The sequence below is a fragment of the Triticum urartu genome, chromosome 3A, assembly GCF_056163025.1.
Source record: "Triticum urartu cultivar PI428250 chromosome 3A, HENAU_Tu73, whole genome shotgun sequence".
NCBI classification, from domain to species: domain Eukaryota; kingdom Viridiplantae; phylum Streptophyta; class Magnoliopsida; order Poales; family Poaceae; genus Triticum; species Triticum urartu.
Genome location: NC_141875.1, coordinates 61,286,767 through 61,308,804, shown reverse-complemented (window position 1 = coordinate 61,308,804; position 22,038 = coordinate 61,286,767). Strand labels below are relative to the sequence as shown.

At 44.8% G+C, this 22,038-nt stretch overlaps 3 protein-coding genes and 2 pseudogenes across 3 annotated transcripts; all 5 read right to left on the bottom strand.

The window, feature by feature from the left end:
- Positions 1 to 358: 358 nt before the first annotated feature.
- Positions 359 to 3,658, bottom strand: LOC125552174 (alpha/beta-Hydrolases superfamily protein). The gene is made up of 5 exons (XM_048715655.2): positions 3,449 to 3,658; positions 2,874 to 3,016; positions 2,576 to 2,705; positions 1,232 to 1,423; positions 359 to 799 (listed from the first exon to the last, which is right to left on the bottom strand). Exons 1-5 carry the CDS (start codon positions 3,596 to 3,598, stop codon positions 587 to 589), a joined length of 828 nt encoding a protein of 275 aa, XP_048571612.2. The 5' UTR covers positions 3,599 to 3,658; the 3' UTR covers positions 359 to 586.
- Positions 3,659 to 5,479: 1,821 nt separating this feature from the next.
- Positions 5,480 to 5,968, bottom strand: LOC147978551 (L-type lectin-domain containing receptor kinase S.4 pseudogene; annotated as a pseudogene).
- A 9,410-nt stretch (positions 5,969 to 15,378) lies between these two features.
- On the bottom strand, positions 15,379 to 16,006 carry LOC147978550 (uncharacterized; annotated as a pseudogene).
- A 1,266-nt stretch (positions 16,007 to 17,272) lies between these two features.
- LOC147978549 (uncharacterized) lies at positions 17,273 to 18,836 on the bottom strand. Its single transcript, XM_087516625.1, has 3 exons — positions 18,615 to 18,836; positions 18,356 to 18,502; positions 17,273 to 17,696 (listed from the first exon to the last, which is right to left on the bottom strand). Exons 1-3 carry the CDS (start codon positions 18,696 to 18,698, stop codon positions 17,412 to 17,414), a joined length of 516 nt encoding a protein of 171 aa, XP_087372751.1. The 5' UTR covers positions 18,699 to 18,836; the 3' UTR covers positions 17,273 to 17,411.
- Positions 18,837 to 19,101: 265 nt separating this feature from the next.
- Positions 19,102 to 20,551, bottom strand: LOC125553777 (lecithin-cholesterol acyltransferase-like 1). The gene is made up of 2 exons (XM_048717484.2): positions 20,167 to 20,551; positions 19,102 to 20,086 (listed from the first exon to the last, which is right to left on the bottom strand). The coding sequence occupies exons 1-2, from the start codon at positions 20,538 to 20,540 to the stop codon at positions 19,210 to 19,212; spliced, it is 1,251 nt and encodes a 416-aa protein (XP_048573441.2). The 5' UTR covers positions 20,541 to 20,551; the 3' UTR covers positions 19,102 to 19,209.
- Positions 20,552 to 22,038: the final 1,487 nt, after the last annotated feature.

Sequence of the window (22,038 nt, the reverse complement as noted above, 5' to 3'; positions counted from 1 at the left end):
TGCCCATCCTAGCATAGCTCACCTTGTCAACACAACAAGGCCACAATAGGCGACCGCGAAATTACTAGTGTGGTGATATTTACCATAAGACGTGCAAATGCTTTTGCCGACACCCGCGTGGATTAGCCTTTCTTGCTGAACTGACAAAAAAATTTGTCCTATGGAAATTTACAGAGCGAAATAAATTGAACAAAGTTAGCGATAGTAACATTAAGGTCCATCAACGAAATCAGCAACTTGCTGAAGCGTGAACGGTACCCATGCACTTACCCCTGCCTCAAAATTAAAAATCCATGCAATCACCCATCGGCCAGAAAACACCCGGCTGAAGCTTATTAAAACACAAAACAAACTCATATGACATGCTCGCAAAGTCGCAAGTGTAAGTGCTTCATTTCCACTCCAATCAAGTACCTCAAGATATTCTGGCAAAACAATGACGAGTTGGAATATAGTACTACTAACACAAACACACTGCGTGTCTAGATTGGGCACTGGCTACATATTGCGCCCAAACATTTTATTCTTCCGAGCCGACACACGCCCATACATCATTCAGAGACCATATGGAAGATATGGTAATGGCTCATGCAGATCCCAGGAAACGACCCATCCAAGTAGAGAAGCGGGACCATGCCAGGTCAATGGCTCCCTGATTCTCATCAGTCAAACCCATGCCCTTCCTCCTCTTGACGGCCTCAGGCGATGCGTTCATGAAGGCATGGGAGCATCCAGGGTATATGTGGACTTCATGTGCCACTCCAGAAGCCTTGAGCTTCTCCTCCAACGACTTGGCCGCCTGAAACATCACACACATAGCAATGTCATGTATTTCTACTTCAAAATTAAGTACTATAATTATCCAATGATAATAAGTACTATATGCACATAAAGGTTAAATCAGCTGCTACAAACCCATTAGCCGGTCTGTCACATGTCACATATCAATAGATAGTGAGACAGCAGGACCATAGGTAGGTTAATTTATGCATCTTTCGAATTATAGTTACACCGATGTGTATGAAACACAATGGATAAAATAACTACCAAAAAGTAAACTGATTCGCCATTTGCCACATGGAAGGAATTAAGAGCCTGTTTTCCAGTTTATGATTTCGTACAGAAAACAAATAGACCTGGATACTGTTTCACAACAACGAGACCGAAAAAGCAACATGAACCTATGGAAAGTAGCAATGAACAGAAACGGAAAGGTAAAGAAAGGCCTTACGGTAACATCTGCAAACCCAACAAAACTGTCAAGCTCCCCAAAATGAGCCTGGATTGGAGCCTGGGCCTTGGAAGCATCAGCAAGCTCCGAAGATGGCGTCCCGTAGAAAGCAACAACAGCATCAACCTCTGGGACCAAAACTCCACTTGCAATTGCCAAAGCACCTCCCATGCAATAACCAGTAACACCAACCTAACACAATAGAAGAAGAAAAAGGTAGGCAAATCATTACAATGTGTACTGTTTTCAACAGAACATAAAAATGACATATATATGTTGCTATTTGTCCATAACAAATTAACGACAGAATATATATGGTACACAAGCATATTTATTGTCCTACATTCGTACTAGTTACTTGGTCAGAGTTTATTGGCACACATGGAATAAATTTATAAACTAGACAGTCCAACTCTTCATAAGGTACACATTAGCACAAATTAAATGGTCGAAGAAATCTATAATCCACACCAAAGAGACATTCAGCCTATGAAACATTTGACTAATGTGTAATACCACGATTTTGCCATTTTAGTCAACACGGCAAATACAACTAGGTTTAAAAAATAAAATCTTACTATTACCTCCATTTGATTTGTCATGTTAGAACTGATCAGATGAATGTATAATTGTATACGCAAATAAAAATTTATACAAGATGTCAAGTGTGACAGAAATGCCCCAAGGTTCTAAGTTCTAACCGACTAATTGATTCTTTGATGCTTCCCGAAAATTCAAAGCTTACGACTGCCTCCATCCGATTGTCATGTTAGAACTGATCAGATCAAAGTACACGCTAATAAAAATTTATATAATTTCTCAAGTGTGAAAGTAGTGCCCCAAGGTTCTTCTCACCGATAATTGATTTTATGATGCTTCTTCGATGAAAATTGCCACTCATACACTCACATCTGACATAATCTGATTTTTTAACAGAAAATTACATCTTAGATAGCTAATAGGCATGTCTAACAAATTTAGTTAACTACCAAAATCATGCAACAAGACTTGTGCAACCAACAAACAAAATGTATACTCACATGTCACATGTCAGATATTGCTGCATGGAGGTAGCACAACAAATATACCGAAAGGATAAAGACAGCAGCACTTGCATTTTCACTGATCTTGTGTTACTGATCAATTGATTTAACACACTGGAGTTTACTACTGCAAGAGGCTCAATCAACATATTCGGATCAGATGGCAAATAGGCAGAAGACATCACACTTTCTACCTACTAATCATAATGATTATCATGTTACCCACAATAGCACAATTTGAGTAAGAACATCATACAGAGAAAATCTTGAAATTTAAACAAAGTTAGATAAAAAAGAGTACCTTGGGTGATCCATTTTCCTTCAGCCATTTAACTGAAGCCTGAATATCCTTGATTGCACCCTGCCAGTCTAGTCCTTCCATCAGATGTTGTGCTTCAGCTACCTCCAAAGCAACCTTCCCACGGTACAAACTGAAAATAAATAAATAAATAAATATGTAAACACAAAAAGCAGTTGACTGAGCAATAATATTCTGAGGAAGTAGTGAGTAGTGACACTCTATGAAGCATCCGTTTCATAATACTTTATCTTGAACAAAAGAAATGGTGCAAAGCAAGGAGCGCATTATATCATCATACTCTGGAATAAGTGCTCTGTATCCATCGCCGATCTGGGAAATATGGATGGCATGATTCTTGACCTCATAGTCAACACCCCACCACTCTTGCAACACTACAACTCCAGGAGCGTTTTCTTTGCCAACAACATAGGCATCAAACGTCTGAAGAAACACAACATAACATCAGTTTATCAGTAAGATGTACCAAGATACAGAGCAAAAGCACCGACATTATGGGCATGCTTGATTTTCTACAGAAAAATTGGCTAGCCCGTGTGTTTGGCATGCCATTAAGTGGCAACTTTGTGAGAGGTGAAATTGGAGCGCACTGCATCCAGAAAATCTGTCTGGTTACGCAGAGGGTTAATTAGTGGCATAAATCTGGGTATCTACTCCAAGACAAGATGTTCCGTATGGTACTTACATTACATTTCCCGACATCTATGAGACTCTGAGTGGCCTAATAAATTACAATCCACCGAGAAGGTGCAAATAAGATGAAAACCGCTACTCGCCTAGAAGGGATAAGGCATCCTCGAACCCTCGATGCGCGCCCTCGCGCAACAACAGAGAGAAGGGAGGTGGGGGTCTCACCGTGTCCTCGCGCTGGATCTGGATCTTCTGGAACTGGCTGGCGGCATCGGAGGCCATGGCGGCTCGGGGCTGGAAGCGGGACGAGTGCAGGGGCGAGCGGCGGAGGGGGAGCAGGGAGGCGCTTCGGAGCAGTAGTCGCGCTGTGGCCATCGGCGCTCCGCTTTACCCTGCGTTTTCTAGAGTCTGCTGGTCCGTCGCCACCACTGCGGTACTGGATGACGACATAGTGGGCTTGGTCCGACCAGATGATGAGGCCGATACGCTTATTTCCCAGGCCCAGTGAGGCGAGCAGAGCTAAAAAAAAAGGTAAATATTAAGAGTTGTTGCCCCTAAAAAAACATGTTAAGGCCTCCTTTAGTAGGAATTTCATAGAAATTGTAGAGGATAGGATTTTTATAGAATTTTTTTTTCTTTAGAGCTCTTTGGTTCATAGGAATGGATTCCTATTCCTATATAGGATTGGTTTCTATCCTCCGCATTTCATAGGAAAATAAAAAAGAGCCTAGACTCAATGAAAAAATTCCTTTGGTGTCAATCAAATGACATCTTGTTTCCTATTCCTACTCATAGGATTTGAGATACATGTCATTTCATTTTCTACAAGATTCCTATTTTTATGATAATCCTATCCTATGAACCAAAAGAGGCCTAAGTATTACGAGTTCACACACAAGCAAAAGCACAAGAATTGAATTTTAGGTCGTTCTTTGGGTGACCAGCCCGCACTATTTTTTTAGTTGTAAACTTGTAATCTAGCTCGTTTTATTGACCAATAAACTTGGACACAATAGAAACAGCTCCGAGCATTCGATTTTTTTTCGAGCATGCGAATTCGAGGCTTGTCCTTCTTGGTTGAAACGAACTTCAGTGAAGTCCATCTTTCGTTGATTGATCTCTGAGGGAATGGTGCAATGGTGGGAGCGGCTAACATTGTTTCATGGCATTGACAACCTCCGAGCATGTTTCAGTTGTAATCTAGCTTGTTTTATTGAGCAATAAACTTGGACACAATAGAAATGTCTGGAGAGTTCAGGACCCATAACTGGCATCCTAACTTTAAATAAAAATAGCTCCGAGCATGCGAATTCGAGGCCTGTCCTTCGTGGTTGAAACGAACCTCAGTGAAGTCCATCTTTCGTTGATTGATCTCTGAGAGAATAGTGCAATAGTGGGAGCGGCTACCATTGTTCATGGCACTGACTACTTCAACAGTCAGACGCAATAAAACAGCTACGCACTTGAAGATCAACTGCAAGAGCGAGATTTGTTGCAAAAGCGAGCTCTATGAACATTTTTTTTTTCAAATTCATGAACATTTTTGAAACCCAGAAACATGTTTCAAATTTATTATATTTTTTGAAATTTTGGAACATTATTTTGAAATCCCGAACGTCTCAATCGGATCGGGAATCGTTAACATTTGTTCTTAAGTTTTTTTTGGGACAATTTTTTTTGAAGTTAAGAATCAAAAACAAAACAAACAAAAAACAGGGGCGCCCCGCTCCGCACATGGCCCAGCTCAAAGCTCGAGCTGGGCACGTTTGCTCGCTGAGCGCCGAGTATTTAACAAAAAACTACCACATTTCATGGAACCGTATCTACAAACTATCACTTTACAAATTTGTGCCGAAAACTATCATTTTTTGTCTAATTATTGACTAAAACCTACCATGTCGGGAAAGTGCCCGATTCGCCTCTTCTAAACACCTTTCTAACAGGATGGGCCCACCTGTCAGCACTAATCTTCTTCCTCCTCTCTCTCTGGCATTTCGTCAAACACTTCATGTGCACTCCGCCGCTCTGCTCCGCCCTCCCTCCTAGCCGAGCCGTCTGCTCGCCTTGGCCATGGCGGCCGTCGTCATGCCAAGGCCTCACCACCCGCCGCTCGGCCCTGCCGCCTGATGCCGTGGTCTCGGACCCAAGGCACTAGGTTCACGCCGGTGATGGGGTTGATGGGCCGGCGCCCGCTCGCCACCTCGAGAAGCAGGCCGCCGAAACCGAACGCGTCGCTGGCCGTGGTGGCCTTGCCAGTCACAGGTGAGCTCCAGCGCCATGTAGCCCAACGCCCCGACGACGCGGGTCGTGGCAGGTTTCCGCGCCGTGCTCGTAGAGGCGCGCGAGGCCGAAGTCGCCGAGCCGCGCGCTCATGTCCGCGCCCAGCAGCACGTTGCTGGCCTTGACGTCACGGTGCACCACCACCTGCTCCCACCCCTCGTGCAGGTACACCAGCCCGGACGCGACGCCCTTGAGGATCCTCACACGCTGCTCCCACGTGAGCAACGCCGGCGACGGGGACACGCCGACGCTAGTGCCCGCACCGGCACGGGCACTGCCGAACAGGTGCGCGTTGAGGCTGCCGTTGGGCATGAAGTCGTAGACCAGAAGCAGGTCTTGCCCGCACTTGCACCACCCGCGCGGCTTGACTAGGTTCCGGTGCCGCATGCGCCCGAGGCTCGCCACCTTGGCGACGAACTCGCGCATCCCCTGCGACCAGTTGCTTGAGATCCTCTTGATGGCCATCGTGTCGCCAGAGCGCCCGAGCGGGGGTGGCGAGGCCTTGGCACGACGGCGGCCGCCATGGCCAAGGCGAGCAGGCGGCTCGGCTAGGAGGGAGGGCGGTGCAGGTGGCGGGGCAGAGCGGCGGAGTGCACACGAAGTGTTTGAGGAAATGCCAGAGAGAGGAGGAAGAAGATTAATGCCGACATATGGGCCCATCCTGTTAGAAAGGCGTTTAGAAGAGGCAAATTGGGCACTTTCCCGACATGGTAGTTTTTAGTCAAAGATTAGACAAAAAATGATAATTTTTGGCATAAATTTGTAAAGAGGTAGTTTGTAGACACGGTTCCACGAAATGTGATAGTTTTTTGTTAAATACTCGTGAGCGCCGCATGCTGCGAGGTCCCAGCCTCACGTATTGATTGGGTTTTGCCGTTCGGGTTCGTTCTCCTTTTCCTCCCATCCCGCAGTCCCGCTCGGTGGAGGAGCAGCCGCCGCCGCCATCCACCAGATGGCAGATGCCGCCCTTCTTCTTCCTGCTCGAGCTGGCCGCCCTCTCCCCCCCACTCCTCCAGGATCAAGTTGACCAGACGCCGCCACCTTCCCGAGCAGCCGCCAAAATTCCTTTGTGTTTGGTTAATGACTTGTAATACAAAGCCAACGTTTAGTTTCTACTGATTCATGTGTTTAGTTAACGATTTGTGGAAATGGGGATGGTTCCTTATTTATCGGGGTACAAAATGAGAAGCCTGGCTTAGAATGTTGATTCTCATGTTATTCAAAAATGTTGGATCTTCCACCGAATTTTATAGCGTCAGCTTTGTGTGAAGTAAACATTGAGTAAAAACAACTAGAATAATTGAATGGATCTCCTGAATATAGGGGAGATGTGGCAAAAAATAATTTATGATCATTGGTTCTGAATATTGTATTTTCTTGACTGCTAAGCTTATGGTTCATTACCAGCGTGTCAAATATGACGTTGAGAGGCAACTTCTTTTCTGCCATTGAAACAACAACATGGCTGCTGTGTTGATATTAGAGTATGTCAATCTTTTTGTCTCTCAGATTCTGAATGCATTACTCCAATTCATAATAAGATCCAAAATAGCTCCCCGAGAATAATGTCAATTTAGGCAAGATATTTATGCAATTGAAAACTACTCCCTCCGTTCACAAAAATAAGATCTTAATTTTTCTGAATCAGATGTATACAGACACATTTGAATGTGTTTGTTCACTCATTTTGGTCCGTATGCAGTCCATATTAAAACATCCAACATCTTATATTTTTGAACGGAGGGTGTATTAGTTTGGACCTAGAGGAATCCTTCGACTTTCTCAAGGATGTCCGAATGCAATTGGGTCCATTTGACTTTTGGTTATGTTATGTTTCTGTTAGTAATTTAAGTATATTTCGTACCACGGGTATCTGCATTTTAGTTAGTGCTGAAATTACTTGTAAAAGCCAGCACTAAATTTAGATGCAAAACATTTTTTTTTTCCGATAGTGCTGCTACGGATTCATGTTTGTGAATAACAGTTATTGTAAAAGAACAGTTATTGTAAAAGAAACTAACTATGTCCTACTAAGTTTTGATGACCATTTGGCTTTGCTTGTGGACATCCCTATTCTTTTGGTCTGGGCATATCCTCTCCCCAAAATCATGGAAGCTAGAAACACGAAATGCCATACACATACACATTCTCTTATTTCGGGCTCCCTTTGTTTTAGGTGGACAAATTGGCGGCGGAAGACGACCTGGTTCCTTCTTTGATCAAGAAAGTGGAGTCGTTGAGCGAATCCTGCATGGCGGCCCAAAAGGAGCTGAAGGATGTTCGGGTTCAACTCAAAGATGCCAAGCTCCGTGTTCGAAGGACAAAGCGCAAGTTGAAACTGTGCAAGGAAAGGGTGTCTTCCAGCGAGAAGAAGGTTACTAAGCTGCGGGCGGAGCGCTCTGCCACGGGTAAATCTTTGTATGCACTGGGTGAGTCGGTCGAGAGAGTGCTGCACATTCTTAATACTCTTAGGGCATATCTAGAAGAACCCCTATCCTAAAACTGCCAAATCGTCGCTGGGTGTAGGTTGATCGGCTTGAAGGGTTGAAGTACGTGACAGCAATAGCTTTTTTGCTCGTAGATGAACTCAGTTGCTTTTACAACTTCGTCAGCGAAGGTTATCCGAAGCTTGCCCTCTTGCCTATGCGTGCAGCAACACTATTAGTTAATCGCTGTGATTGAAGAACAGAAAGGCATATTCCGCTGTTTTTTTATCAGGCAATAGAACTTACAATGCATGGCATTTGCTTGCCCCAAACCCAAATGGAAGCCCTAATTCTGATGTAAATACTCTGTAAGTTCCACTAATTGGAATTACCATCTTCCACGGGATTAGAGGTGTTGTGTCCTGGTTAATTAGCTACTCTGCAAGTTCCAATCGCTGCAACTAACACTAAGTACAAGAAAGCCAGGGCTGAGGCCGGCTACTAGTTTAATCATGAGCTAGCTACCAGTTGGCAGTGAAAAATATTAGCTACTGATTGAAATTCTGGGTTTGTACTAAGTTAAACTTGTTTAAGTTTGACCAGGTCTATTGAAAATATATTAACTTCGACCAAGTCTATAGAAAATATATTTACGACTAGAACATCAAATTAGTCGCATGAAATTCTTTATGAACTATATTTCCTACTATCTGCATTTACCCCTCCTACGACTTTGCATGTGGCGCCCTCCATGAGGGCAAGTCCTGTAGGTGACCCAATTATGTCCCACATCGTTATTCTATGGGGGAAATGCAAAAAAACACGTTTCCAGCAGTGCCTCGGTCATCCTCCCCATTATCTCCGCGCCCCGGTTTCTCTCCCCCAACTCCCCCATCTATCATGAACCGGAGGGCACCCCGATCCATCCATGAGCAGCGCGTTGATGCCAACCTCCGCCCAGAAAAGTTCCTTCCCGCTGGCATGCTCTGTGTCGCCTAGAGATGAGCTAATTACACGATAGTACCATATTTGGGGCGGTGGTGATGAATTGGTACCACTTTTGAAAATTTTTACGTGTCAGTACCACGTTTGGGGCGAACCGTTGCAAATCACTCTAAACTTCGTATTTCTACGTATTGACGCTGGAACTGACCGCCTGGGCCCGCGCGTCAGCTGCCACGCTGGCGAAACGGCCCCCGACCGCTCGCTCGATACGTGCGGTCTGGCTCGAACCGGACCAGCCCGTGCTCTGTCTCTCCCTCTCCTTTCTTCTCTTCCTCTGTTCGTCGACGAACCCTAGCTCCGTCCTGCGGCTGTACGGCGATGGCGGCGGCGACCCCGGGCGGTGTTGGAGGCGGCGCAAACATTCCCCTCTTCGGCAGCGGCGCAGCAGGAGGAATCGAGGGGAGATTTCCAATCGAGGGCGGTGACGGCTACTCGAGCTCTGAGTATTCCAGCGACGACGACGAGTTCATGGAGCCCGCACTGTCCATGGATCAGCGGGTACGACTGTCACACCAATGGGTGGTGAACCCTAGCAGTAGCCACGAGCTGACCCACGGGCTCGGCGGCGTCCTGTAAGTTTCTGTTTCTGTCTTTGTCTTTTTCTTGTTCTCATTTATTTGCTAATTAGGGTTATAGTGTACTGATTCAGCAAAGTGCATGTGAATTGTAGTTTATATGAAGACATATGGAATTTTAGGATCATTTTGACAATAATGATCTGTTAGAGAGGAAGTTAATCTGTTCAGATGTGACATATCTGAATATGATTGCATTGATGGAAACACAAGGCTATAGTATTGATAAATTTTTTTTGCGGGTGATATAGTATTGATAATTCACTGTTGTTTTACATGGAGACCCCAGGAGAGCAGGGTTTGGAATTGGTTGATAGTAATGTTAAACTACAGTTGATCAAGAGGCAGAATGAGGAGAGTTTGGTTCTTAACTTGCTATTTAGGGCTTGTCCACCAGTTGTCAGTGTACCACAAAAGGGTTTTGTAGAGAAGCAAAAATTAGCTGCAATTGTTTATTCTGAGCCTATGGTTTATGATCTGGCTGATCCTCCTGTGTATGCTGTTGATCAGCAATGTGTAGCTTATGAAGGTCAGAGTAGTTGCTCTATTGTAGTTGTAGGCCCTGCTGTTTTAACACAAGAGAGCAGGAGTGTTTTAAATCCAAAGTTAAAAGAAGTTGTGGAAGAAGAACAAGATGGCTATGATGGCAGTTATGCATCTTCATCTGAAGGGCAATATGACAATGACACTAAGCCTTATTATATTGGGGATTTAAGGCCTAACTATAATGAGGAAATGAATGATGCTGAAGACATGGAGATGGAAGAGGGAAACAGACAGAGAGAGGAAGAAGTACAAGAACAACATGAGGAAGAAACAGAGGATGAAGAATCAGAAGAAGAAACAGAGGAGGAAGAACAAGTGCATTATGAGGGTGACACAAATGTAGATGAATTATTTGATTTGGAGGATGATGACCCTGTTGTTCCAGAAGAGGAAGAAAAAATATCCGTGCCACCAAAGAAGAAGCAGAAGCTGCAAGTAAGGAGGGGACCAACTACAAGGTCACATTCCAATGTTTTAGAAGAAGTGCAACCTGATTGGAAACCATCATTAGATGAAGAAGATAATAGTTTACTGAAGGACAGTGAAGATGATGGGTTTTAGCCACTAGCATTTGTGCTACCTGAAAGAAGGAAGAGCAGGGCAAAGAAGAGGCCACCTAGAGTATGGTACAATGAGGATTTGGAGCAACCACACCAACAACTAAAACTGCAAATGTGTTTCAAAGATCAACATCAATTCAGAGATGCTTTGTTGAGCTTGCACATCACTCAGTGCAGAGACTTCAAGTATCACAGGAACTCAGATAAGAGGATCATTGTGCATTGCAAGAATTCACAATGCAAGTTCTGCATTGTGGCAGCTGTTATAAAAGGGGAAAACACATTTGCAATTAAGAAGATGAGATTACAACACACTTGCCCTAGTTCTACTGAAACAACCAGGGTAAGTGCCAAGTGGCTTGCAAAGTAATATGAGCCATTATTCATATCTGATGTCACTACTAGCATACATACACTTATTGATGCCTGCATGGAAAAGTATGGTGTGGATGTGCCCAAGGCTATGGCATATAGGGCAAAAAACCTAGCTGTTGAGGCTGTGTTGGGAGATCATAAGAAGCAATACCCAAGGCTGAGAGACTATGCTCAGACAGTCATGGATACAAACCCTGGGAGTAGAGTTGTAGTCAGCACTGTAACTCCAAGAGCCACTGAAAAAATCCCACATCCAGGACCCAGATTCCATGCCATGTTTTACTGCATCAATGGAGCAAGGGAGAGATTTCTACAGGGGTGTAGACCATTCATTGGTTAGTTTATTTTAGCTTGTACACTACTTGGATGTTGTTAGTTTCAATAGCTTGCACATATAAATGCATTTAACATGTTATGTTTACTTCCTGTTTTAGTAATTGATGGATGTTTTATCAAGCTAACCACTGGTGCACAAATCCTTGCTGCCACTGGTAGAGATGGCAATAACAACATATACCCACTGGCATTTGGCATTGTTGGACAAGAGGACAAAGCAAACTGGTGCTGGTTTCTACGCCAACTGAAAATTTGTCTTGGAGGAGAAGTTGGACAGTATGGTCCATATACTATAATGTCAGACATACAGAAGGTATGTCTATCCACCTTGCATTGCCTGCTAAATATGTGTTTACATGTGTATTAGACAGTAGCTTAGTTGTTTAAATTGTGTGCACCAGGGGCTACTGTTTGCAGTTGATAGAGTTTTTCCTAACAGTCATCAAAGATTCTGCTTAAGACACATATATGCAAACTTCCAAAATGCTGGCTTTAGGGGGGAAGACCTTAAGAAGTGCATGGATAATGCCAGTTATGCATATAATAAACACAAATTTAATATAGCAATGGATGATCTCAAAGCTGAGAGTGAGGAAGCTTGGAAGTGGCTTAGTGCAATACCCAAGAAAACCTGGGCTAGGCATGCATTTGACACAAATTCCAAGACTGACTTGGTTGTCAACAATTTGTCTGAGGTGTTTAACAAGTACGTCCTAGATCATAGGAAAAAACCAATAAGAACTATGTGTGATGGCATAAAGGATAAGCAGATGGTTAGGTGACACATGAATAGAGAGAGTGGAAAGGAAGCTAGATGGGAGATCACACCACATTACAGTGAGAAGTTGGAGATTGAGAAGGAAAGGGCCAGGTACTGCAAACCCATTCAAGCAAGTGTTAACTTGTGGCAAGTAACTAGTGGGGAGCAAACACATGCTGTCAATTTGGAACTTGAAACCTGTGGTTGCAGAAAGTGGGACCTCAGTGGAGTCCCATGTAACCATGCCATCTCAACAATTAACAAGGCAAAAAGGTTTCCAGAGGACTTTGTAAGCAAATTTTCCAAGAAACCATATTACTTAGCTGCATATGAACCAATGATATATCCTGTACCTGGTGAGCATGACTAGACAAAGACCCCAGGTCCAGACATAGAACCACCAACATTTAAAGTCAAGAAAGGGAGAAAGAAAGAGAAGAGGATAAAGGGAAAATGTGAAGTTCCAAAGCCAAAGTCCACCTCCAGAATGGGGACAATAATTTGTAGCAATTGTGGATTACAAGGGCATAAATACACAAGCTGCCTTAAACAGTTGAAACCTGAGTTGGCCTTAAGAAAGAACAAACATGTGGTAAGCCCCTTTGAACTAGTTCTTCACTTTGACGTTTCTATAAATTACCTTTGTCCCTTGTACATTTCTTACTTGTAGTATTATTAAGTGTGTTTCCTTTGAATTATTTTCCAAGCCTGCTGCAAGGAATTCATAAGGAAGAGGTGTTGCTCCTACAGCTCCTGTAGCAAAACCTAGAGCTACTTCAGCAACACCTAGTGCTCCTCCTCCAACAACTAGAGCTCCTGCACCAACAACTAGAGATCCTGCACCAACACCAAGAGCTGGAAGAACTGGAAGTGCTACTGGTAGAGGTGGTGGAAGTGGTGCTGGTAGAGGTGCTGGAAGAAGGGCTGGTGGTGGAAGAGGATCTGGAAGAGCATCTTTTAGTGCTCAATCTTTTGCTGGGAGAGGTGCTCATTCTTCAAGGCCTTTCTCTGCCCCAAGGCAGTATGGTGCCTCAACTTCTAGTGCTCCTCCTCCACCAATTGATGGCACACACACTGGATGGATGGCCTGGTTCAATGCTAGTAGAGGTGGCAGAAGGTGATGCAAACTTCTGCTGATGCTACAATGTGCACCTACTACAATGTGGAATGTTATCTTCTGGTTTGATGTCACTCCAGTAATTACTGCTGATGCTTTATTTTGGTTTCATGCCACTGCAGAAACTTGTGCTGATGATACATTGTGCTTTATTTTGCTTTGATGATACAGCAGCAACTTGTATTCATGGTACAATGTGTATTATTTAGAGTTTGATGCCACTACAATGTGTTTTCTTTTGGGTTTGATGCCACTAAAGCAACTTGTGCTGATGCTAATGGATATCTTGATGGTTCTGTTGGGGATAACTTGATGGTTCATGGATTGATGCCACTTTGGTGGATAACTTGATGTTGAGCCTGCGGTGCCTCGGGGTCGACGGAGCCACCTAAAACTAACCTTTAGGGTTTACGGTGCCTCGGTGTCGATGGAACCACAAAAACCTAAGCATTAGGGTTTACGGTGCCTCGGGGTCGACGGAACCACCTAAACCTAACCTTTAGTGTTCACGGTGCCTCGGTGTCGACGGAGCCACCAAAACCTAACCATTAGGGTTTACGGTGCCTCGGTGTCGACGGAGCCACCTAAAACTAAGCATTAGGGTTTACGATGCCTCGGTGTCGACGGAGCCACCTAAACCTAACCATTAGGGTTTACGGTGCCTCGGTATCGACGGAGCCAACAAAACCTAACCATTAGGGTTTACGGTGCCTCGGTGTCGACGGAGCCACCTAAAACTAAGCATTAGGGTTTACGGTGCCTCGGTGTCGACGGAGCCACCAAAACCTAACCATTAGGGTTTACGGTGCCTCGGTGTCGACGGAGCCACCTAAACCTAACCATTAGGGTTTACAATGCCTCGGTGTTGACGGAGCCACCAAAACCTAACCATTAGGGTTTATGGTGCCTCGGTATCGACGGAGCCACCTAAACCTATCCATTAGGGTTTACGGTGCCTCGGTGTCGACGGAGCCACCTAAAACTAAGCATTAGGGTTTACGGTGCCTCGGTGTCGATGGAGCCACCAAAACCTAACCATTAGGGTTTATGGTGCCTCGGTATCGACGGAGCCACCTAAACCTATCCATTAGGGTTTACGGTTCCTCGGTGTCGACGGAGCCACCTAAAACTAAGCATTAGGGTTTACGGTGCCTCGGTGTCGACGGAGCCACCAAAACCTAACCTTTAGGGTTTACGGTGCCTCGGTGTCAACGGAACCACCTAAAACTAAGCATTAGGGTTTACGGTGCCTCGGTGTCGACGGAGCCACCTAAAACTAAGCATTAGGGTTTACGGTGCCTCAGTGTCGACGGAGCCACCAAAACCTAACCTTTAGGGTTTACGGTGCCTCGGTGTCGACGGAACCACCTAAAACTAAGCATTAGGGTTTACGGTGCCTCAGTGTCGATGGAGCCACCTAAACCTAACCATTAGGGTTTACGGTGCATCGGTTTCGACGGAGCCACCTAAAACTAACCATTAGGGTTTACGGTGCCTCGGTGTCGACGGAGCCACCTAAACCTAACATTTAGGGTTTACGGTGCCTCGATGTCGACGGAGCCACCTAAACCTAACATTTTGGGTTTACGGTGCCTCGGTGTCGACGGAGCCACCTAAACCTAACCATTAGGGTTTACGGTGCCTCAGTGTCGACGGAGCCACCTAAAACTAACCATTAGGGTTTACGATGCCTCGGTGTCGATGGAGCCAACTAAAACTAACCATTAGGGTTTACGGTGCCTCGGTGTCGACGGAGCCACCTAAACCTAACCTTTAGGGTTTACGGTGCCTCGGTGTCTTCCAATGCTAACATAATCATCTAATATAAAACCTAGTGCATTAGAAATCATAATATGAAGTCTAGCAAACATAACATAGAATATCTGATCCATCTTCCAATGCATGATATATCATCATTTCAAGTTTAGCAAACATAACACACAATAGTTACTGGAGTTCAACATATTATAGGGTACACAACCATTGTTCACAATACATAGTGGAGTTTAGATGCATAGTTCATCCTTTTCTCACAAAAGGATGAAACTCATATTTACTACATACATACACAACCATAGTTCATCTTAGACAAGTTCACATTTAGTAGAGCCATACACTACACAACCATCATGCCCAAAAGGTCAGCATTGCCCACTAGTCTCATATTCATTTTCTTCACTTCTCTAAGATGGCCTAGATCCCCTTGATCTTCTCCTTCAGCTTCTCCTCTGCCTTCATCAGCTCAGCAAACTGAAGCTCTAGCTGCCCCATCTCTTCACCATGCTTTTTCCTTTCCCTTAAGCAAATCAGCAACCTGAAACTTCAACTCTAGCTTATCTTGGGTGAGCTTCTCCTCAGACTTTCTGAGCTCTGCATTCTTCAACTCCAAGTTCATCTTAGCATCAATAAGCAATTGCTTGTCTATAATATGCTTCAACTTCAGGTTATGGATGACTGTAGCTTGAGCTCTTGTCAGGTTCAGTAGCACTTCATAATTCTGCTTAAGCTTCTCAGACTCTGCATCTTTCTTTGCCATCTGTGCATTCCTATCAGCCACCAGTTCACTTCTACATTCATGCTGATATGTAATGGCAGACTGCAGATGTCTGAAATCCACCACTCTGTCCTCCTGGAAGGTCATAAGCTCATGAACATCTTGGACTAGCTTGTCATAGTTGGCCTCCAGCTTGTTCTTCTCTTCTATCAGATGGTGGATAGTGAAAGAACTTTCAAGATTATCATTCACCCTAGCACTCTTGCTATCTTCAACCATTGCCCACAACTTCAACAATGCATTTTGCATTTTTGGGGGCCACTGCTAATCAACCCATTCAACAAACACACAATTCTGCCCTTCCTGCAAAAACAGCAAAAAGATAAAAATTAAATAAGTTAGTTCATACCACAGGTAAATAACTAGTGCAAAGCAATAGCATTGTTTTTCCTTTTATACATTGGTAATAATAGCACCATTAAGCTACACTGGTAATTTAGATGTACCTACCCACTAAATAACAGCATGACAAATTAAAGCACCACTCACCTACAGATTTGAACTAAAGTTTGCTAATCAGCTACAAAACAAGAGCAATCTCAAACTTCAAACTTGGTGAACTACCAAAGCATATGGAGTACATACTATCCATTCAACTAAATATTTGTAGCATTGACATACATAACAACAGGTGCATCCCAACATAAAAAATAACAATTCACTCAATATTTAGTTCCAAACAGGAGCACAAATGTAACAGCAACATAATTAACAGTGCACTGTAATTGAACTACATAAAAATCCCACTAAAGCAACATAAAACCTATAGAAGTCCCAAACTGAATATTTAACATGATAGCAACAACAATGCCACTGCAAAATAGTGTTAACCACTGTCATTAAACTACACAAGCTACTGTTGTTGCAAAAGTTAATATGCCCTAATAATCAGGTATTGTAGTCATGTTCAATATGCCACTATCAACCTAAATAGAATATCCCACTATCAGCCAAAATTCATACCGGCTCTGCACATGCTAAGAACCTTCTCCCAGTGTCTGTTCCTTCAAATGCGACAAACCTCTCAGATGGCTTGCCGTGCTTCTCACATGGCGACATCGTGTCCATCTCAAGCCCCTGGTAATCTGGATCTTCAACGCTGAAAGGGACCTGCCGAACCTCATAGAAACAAAATGCCAAAATCAAAACCCAGCGAAATCAACCAAATCAAAAAGCCCCAAATCTGAAACCCTAACCCTAAACCTAGATCAAAGAAAATCACCTGGTTAAGCCCGTCCATGGATGAGGTCGAGTGCATGTACGGCAGGCTGGACGTGTCGTCACTGCTTTCGTCTTTGAAAACCATGGCGGGTGGCGGTGGTCCGGTCCGGCAACGCTGCGGGCGGCAGAGGAGCGAGGAGGGGGGCACGAGCGAGGAGGAAGAGAAGAAAGGAGAGGGAGAGACAGAGCACGGGCCGGTCCGGTTCGAGCCGGACCGCACGTATCGAGCGAGCGGTCGGGGGCCGTTTCGCCAGCGTGGCAGCTGACGCGCGGGCCCGGGCAGTCAGTTCCAGCGCCAATACGTAGAAATACGAAGTTTAGAGTGATTTGCAACGGTTCGCCCCAAACGTGGTACTGACATGTAAATTTTTTCAAAAGTTGTACCAATTCGTCACCACCGCCCTAAATGTGGTACTATCGTGTAATTAACTCCCTAGAGATTCATAAACATGGCAGACTGCAGATGTCCGAAATCCACCACCCTGTCCTCCTGGAAGGTCATAAGCTCATGAACATCTTGGACTAGCTTGTCATAGTTGGCCTCCAGCTTGTTCTTCTCTTCTGTCAGATGGTGGATAGTGAAAGAACTTTCAAGATTATCATTCACCCTAGCACTCTTGCTATCTTCAAGCATTGCCCACAACTTCAACAATGCATTTTGCATTGTTGGGGGCCACTGTTGATCAACCCATTTAACAAACCCACAATTCTGCCCTTCCTGCAAAAACAACAAAAAGATAAAAATTAAACAAGTTAGTTCATACCACAGGTAAATAACTAGTGCAAAGCAATAGCACTGTTTTTCCTTTTATACATGGGTAATAATAGCACCACTAAGCTACACTAGTAATTTAGATGTACCTACCCACTAAATAACAGCATGACAAATTAAAGCACCACTCACCTACAGATTTGAACTAGAGTTTGCTAATCAGCTACAAAACAAGAGCAATCTCAAACTTCAAACTTGGTGAACTACCAAAGCATATGGAGTACATACTATCCATTCAACTAAATATTTGTAGCATTGACATACATAACAACAGGTGCATCCCAACATAAAAAATAACAATTCACTCAATATTTAATTCCAAACAGGAGCAAAAATGTAACAGCAACATAATTAACAGTGCACTGTAATTGAACTACATAAAAATCCCACTAAAGCAACATAAAACCTATAGAAGTCCCAAACTGAATATTTAACATGATAGCAACAACAATGTCACTGCAAATAGTGTTAATCACTGTCATTAAACTACACAAGCTACTGTTGTTGCAAAAGTTAATATGCCCTAATAATCAGGTATTGTAGTCATGTTCAATATGCCACTATCAACCTAAATAGAATATCCCACTATCAGCCAAAATTCATACCGGCTCTGCACATGCTAAGAACCTTCTCCCAGTGTCTGTTCCTTCAAATGCGACAAACCTCTCAGATGGCTTGCCGTGCTTCTCACATGGCGACATCGTGTCCATCTCAAGCCCCTGGTAATCTGGATATTCAACGCTGAAAGGGACCTGCCGAACCTCATAGAAACAAAATGCCCAAATCAAAACCCAGCGAAATCAACCAAATCAAAAAGCCCCAAATCTGAAACCCTAACCCTAAACCTAGCTCAAAGAAAATCACCTGGTTAAGCCCGTCCATGGATGAGGTTGAGTGCATGTACGACAGGCTGGACGTGTCGTCACTGCTTTCGTCTTCGAAAACCATGGCGGGTGGCGGTGGTTCGGTCCGGCAACGCTGCGGGCGGCAGAGGAGCGAGGAGGGGGGCACGAGCGAGGAGGAAGAGAAGAAAGGAGAGGGAGAGACAGAGCACGGGCCGGTCCGGTTCGAGCCGGACCGCACGTATCGAGCGAGCGGTCGGGGGCCGTTTCGCTAGCATGGCAGCTGACGCGCGGGCCTGGGCGGTCAGTTCCAGTGTCAATACGTAGAAATACGAAGTTTAGAGTGATTTGCAACGGTTCGCCCCAAACGTGGTACTGACATGTAAATTTTTTCAAAAGTTGTACCAATTCGTCACCACCGCCCTAAATGTGGTACTATCGTGTAATTAACTTCCTAGAGATTCATCCATGTATGCTATTAGAACCTCTCACTACTTTTCCATGTATGCTATTAGAACCTCTCACAACTTTCATTCCGATCACATGTGGTGTTGGTCTAACTTCATCGTAATCTGTTGCAGTCTTCCATGAAAGGCTCAAATTTCGGGATCAATTAACTAATCAGCCCGTTGAATCTCTCGGATTATGATCTCGAGCGCTCGATCATCCACCAGAAGGGCATTATGGGACATGTTGGACACCTTAACCATCCTAAAATCCTCACCACCATGGCTCCACGACGTCTCCACCGCCACGGCGCTCACCAGGTTCACCACCCCGTCGCCGTCCCCGGCGACCACAAACGGCGTCACGTCGAAGTCATCCCCGGGGAACACTATCCTTTCCGGCGTCCCCACCCCGACCCCGACGACAGAGGTCACCGGCACCCCAGGATGCGGCAGCTCCCTGCCGAACAGCGGCAGCACGCGGGACTCGTACGGCCCGACGGCCTCGCCGAACCCAATGGCGACAAGGTAGTCCGCCATGTCGCCGGCCGAGTAGTTCCTGCTCTTGGTGGTCACCAATGGCGTCGCGGCCCCGAAGGCAGCCGGGCTGGGCAGTCTCCACAGGCTGCTCTGCTGGCTCCTGCCCTGCCGCAGCAGCGCGCGCGGGTCTATGAACGGCAGGCCCAGGTTGTTCCCGGAGACCAGCGTCTGCATTCCCCTGACGAGGCCGCCCCACGGGGCGGCGATGGGAACGAAGCGCCCCACGAACCGTCGGCGCCAGGCCAGCGGCTGGCGGACGAGGAACTGGTGCGCCAGCAGGCCGCCGAAACTGTGGGTGACGATCACCACCGGCCTGCCGCCATTGAGCCCGCTCGCCCTCTCGACTAGGCTCTTGAGCGCCCAGAAGAAGGCGTCGCCGACCCTGGACGGGCGCCCCACCGGTGCGGCGGCGTACCGGAAGTCGTAGGGCGCGCCGAACATGGTCTCGCCGTCGCGGTACCCCGTCTTTTCCAACCGCTCGACGAACGTGCTCATGTAGGAGAAATTCCTAGGAAAATCGAGAAGTTCCAGCCGATTTTGATTCAGAGTTGGGAACACGACACGATTGAGCAATCCATAGCTACTTACTTGCGGTCAGGATCGGGGTAGCGGAAGGCTTGGGTGGAGCCGAAGAAGGGGACGCGCGTCTCCACGCCGGCGACGTTGGAGTAGTCGTCAGCGGCGGGGTCGTACACGGAGCGCATCTGCTCCGCGAAGCACGGCACGTTGGCGGGGTCCTGGAGGGCGGAGTAGTTGAGGTAGAGGCGGAACCACCCCTCCCCCTTGCGCGCCCCGCAGCACGGCGACGACGGCCGGTAGAGCTCGGTGAGCCGCGCGTCCAGCTCGTTGGTGGCGTAGCCCGGCACCAGGACCACGGGGTGCAAGCGCGGCGCCGCTTGCACCGCTGCTAGTGCCACTGCCAGTAGTAACTGGGCAAGAAGCAACGGGATCGCCATGACCATGAATGGGCTGATGGAATGGTGAAAACTGAGTACTCCTTTTACCCAATTCCAGCACATTTTATACGCGAAGCTTCCCATGTCGCTCGCTCGTATCCATCAGTTTTTTTTTTTGAGACAATCGTATCCATCAGTTATTAAAGAATCAATTACACTGGTGGTGCTATAGCTTAGCATAAATGGTCACTTTGGTGCTAGAAGTTGTGGTGTACATTGAAGTTGTGCAAAAACTTGACATTAACGTGCAAATACGGTGCTTATCTTGTTTATGTACGGAGTAGGTGCTGACTAGGCGCATGGAGCCCACTATCAGCCACTCGACCAAAGAGATGGGGCATGTGACCTGATTTTTTCAAAAACACCCTCGAAATATTTTTTCAAAAAAAATCCCTGTTGACTGGGAAGATTTTGTCATCGCCTCTATGAGAAGTGGGTCCCGCATGTCACCTGAGACAGAGAACTGAATGACAGATGTGGCCCTGTGGGGATCGAACACACAACATCATCAAGGCAAACGAGCACACAAACCACTGCACCCATTAAGTTTTCTTCGGCCAGTACAGGAAAAAATGTAATATGTATTTTTAATCACAGCGCGGGCGGATGTTAAATGGGCTGCAGATCTTGCGGCTTCTTCTGCACCTGTTAGTTTTTATGTTTTTCCTGTAGAAAGTATCAAAATTATAAGTGTTTTGAAAAATCTAAATTATAATCTCAGTAATAAACATAACAAACAAATTTTTGTGTTTATAAATATTGTACATGCAAACAGAATAAATTATTTTATAAATTTGTTCACATATTATTTAAAAAATATGAATTATAACAGTATTTACATAATTTAGAATTAGAAAAAATTAAATTACAATTCATAAAATTATTTTAGGTATACAGCATTTCAATAATTATATGCACGTTTTTATAGTTCAATGTTTTGATAAGTAAAAGTAATCATAATTTATAATTTAAACTGGTCATATGAATATTCATTTTCTATAATTTAAATATAAGCCGTGACTGTATAATATTTAAAATATTTTAATTTTATGAAATGTCCGTATTAACTAAATAATTTTTATATCATGCACAGATGTATATTTAAATGCTATTATATTTACTAATAATCATTTTCATGTATAATATTTGTATCACACAAATATTTGAACATATTTCTATTAATTATGTTTTACAAATAGATTTTAAAAAGGAACAGGTGTACAATGGGCCGCACTATCTGCAGCCCATAAAAGCTCCTCATGCTTCCAGTTTAGTACATATAGCTTTCTTATCCGAATTAAACAATATAGATCTTGTTGGCGTACTGGTTATCCGTGTTGTGGCTTGTTGTCGAACATGGCTTCGAGTCCAGGAGGACTCAGTTTTGATTTAATTTTCACTCTTGTCTGATAGGTGGGACCCGCTCCTCATAGTGCTGAAAAAATGCCACTCTCCCACGTCAACAGGGGCTTTTTGTGAGTATATATATATATATATTTCGAGA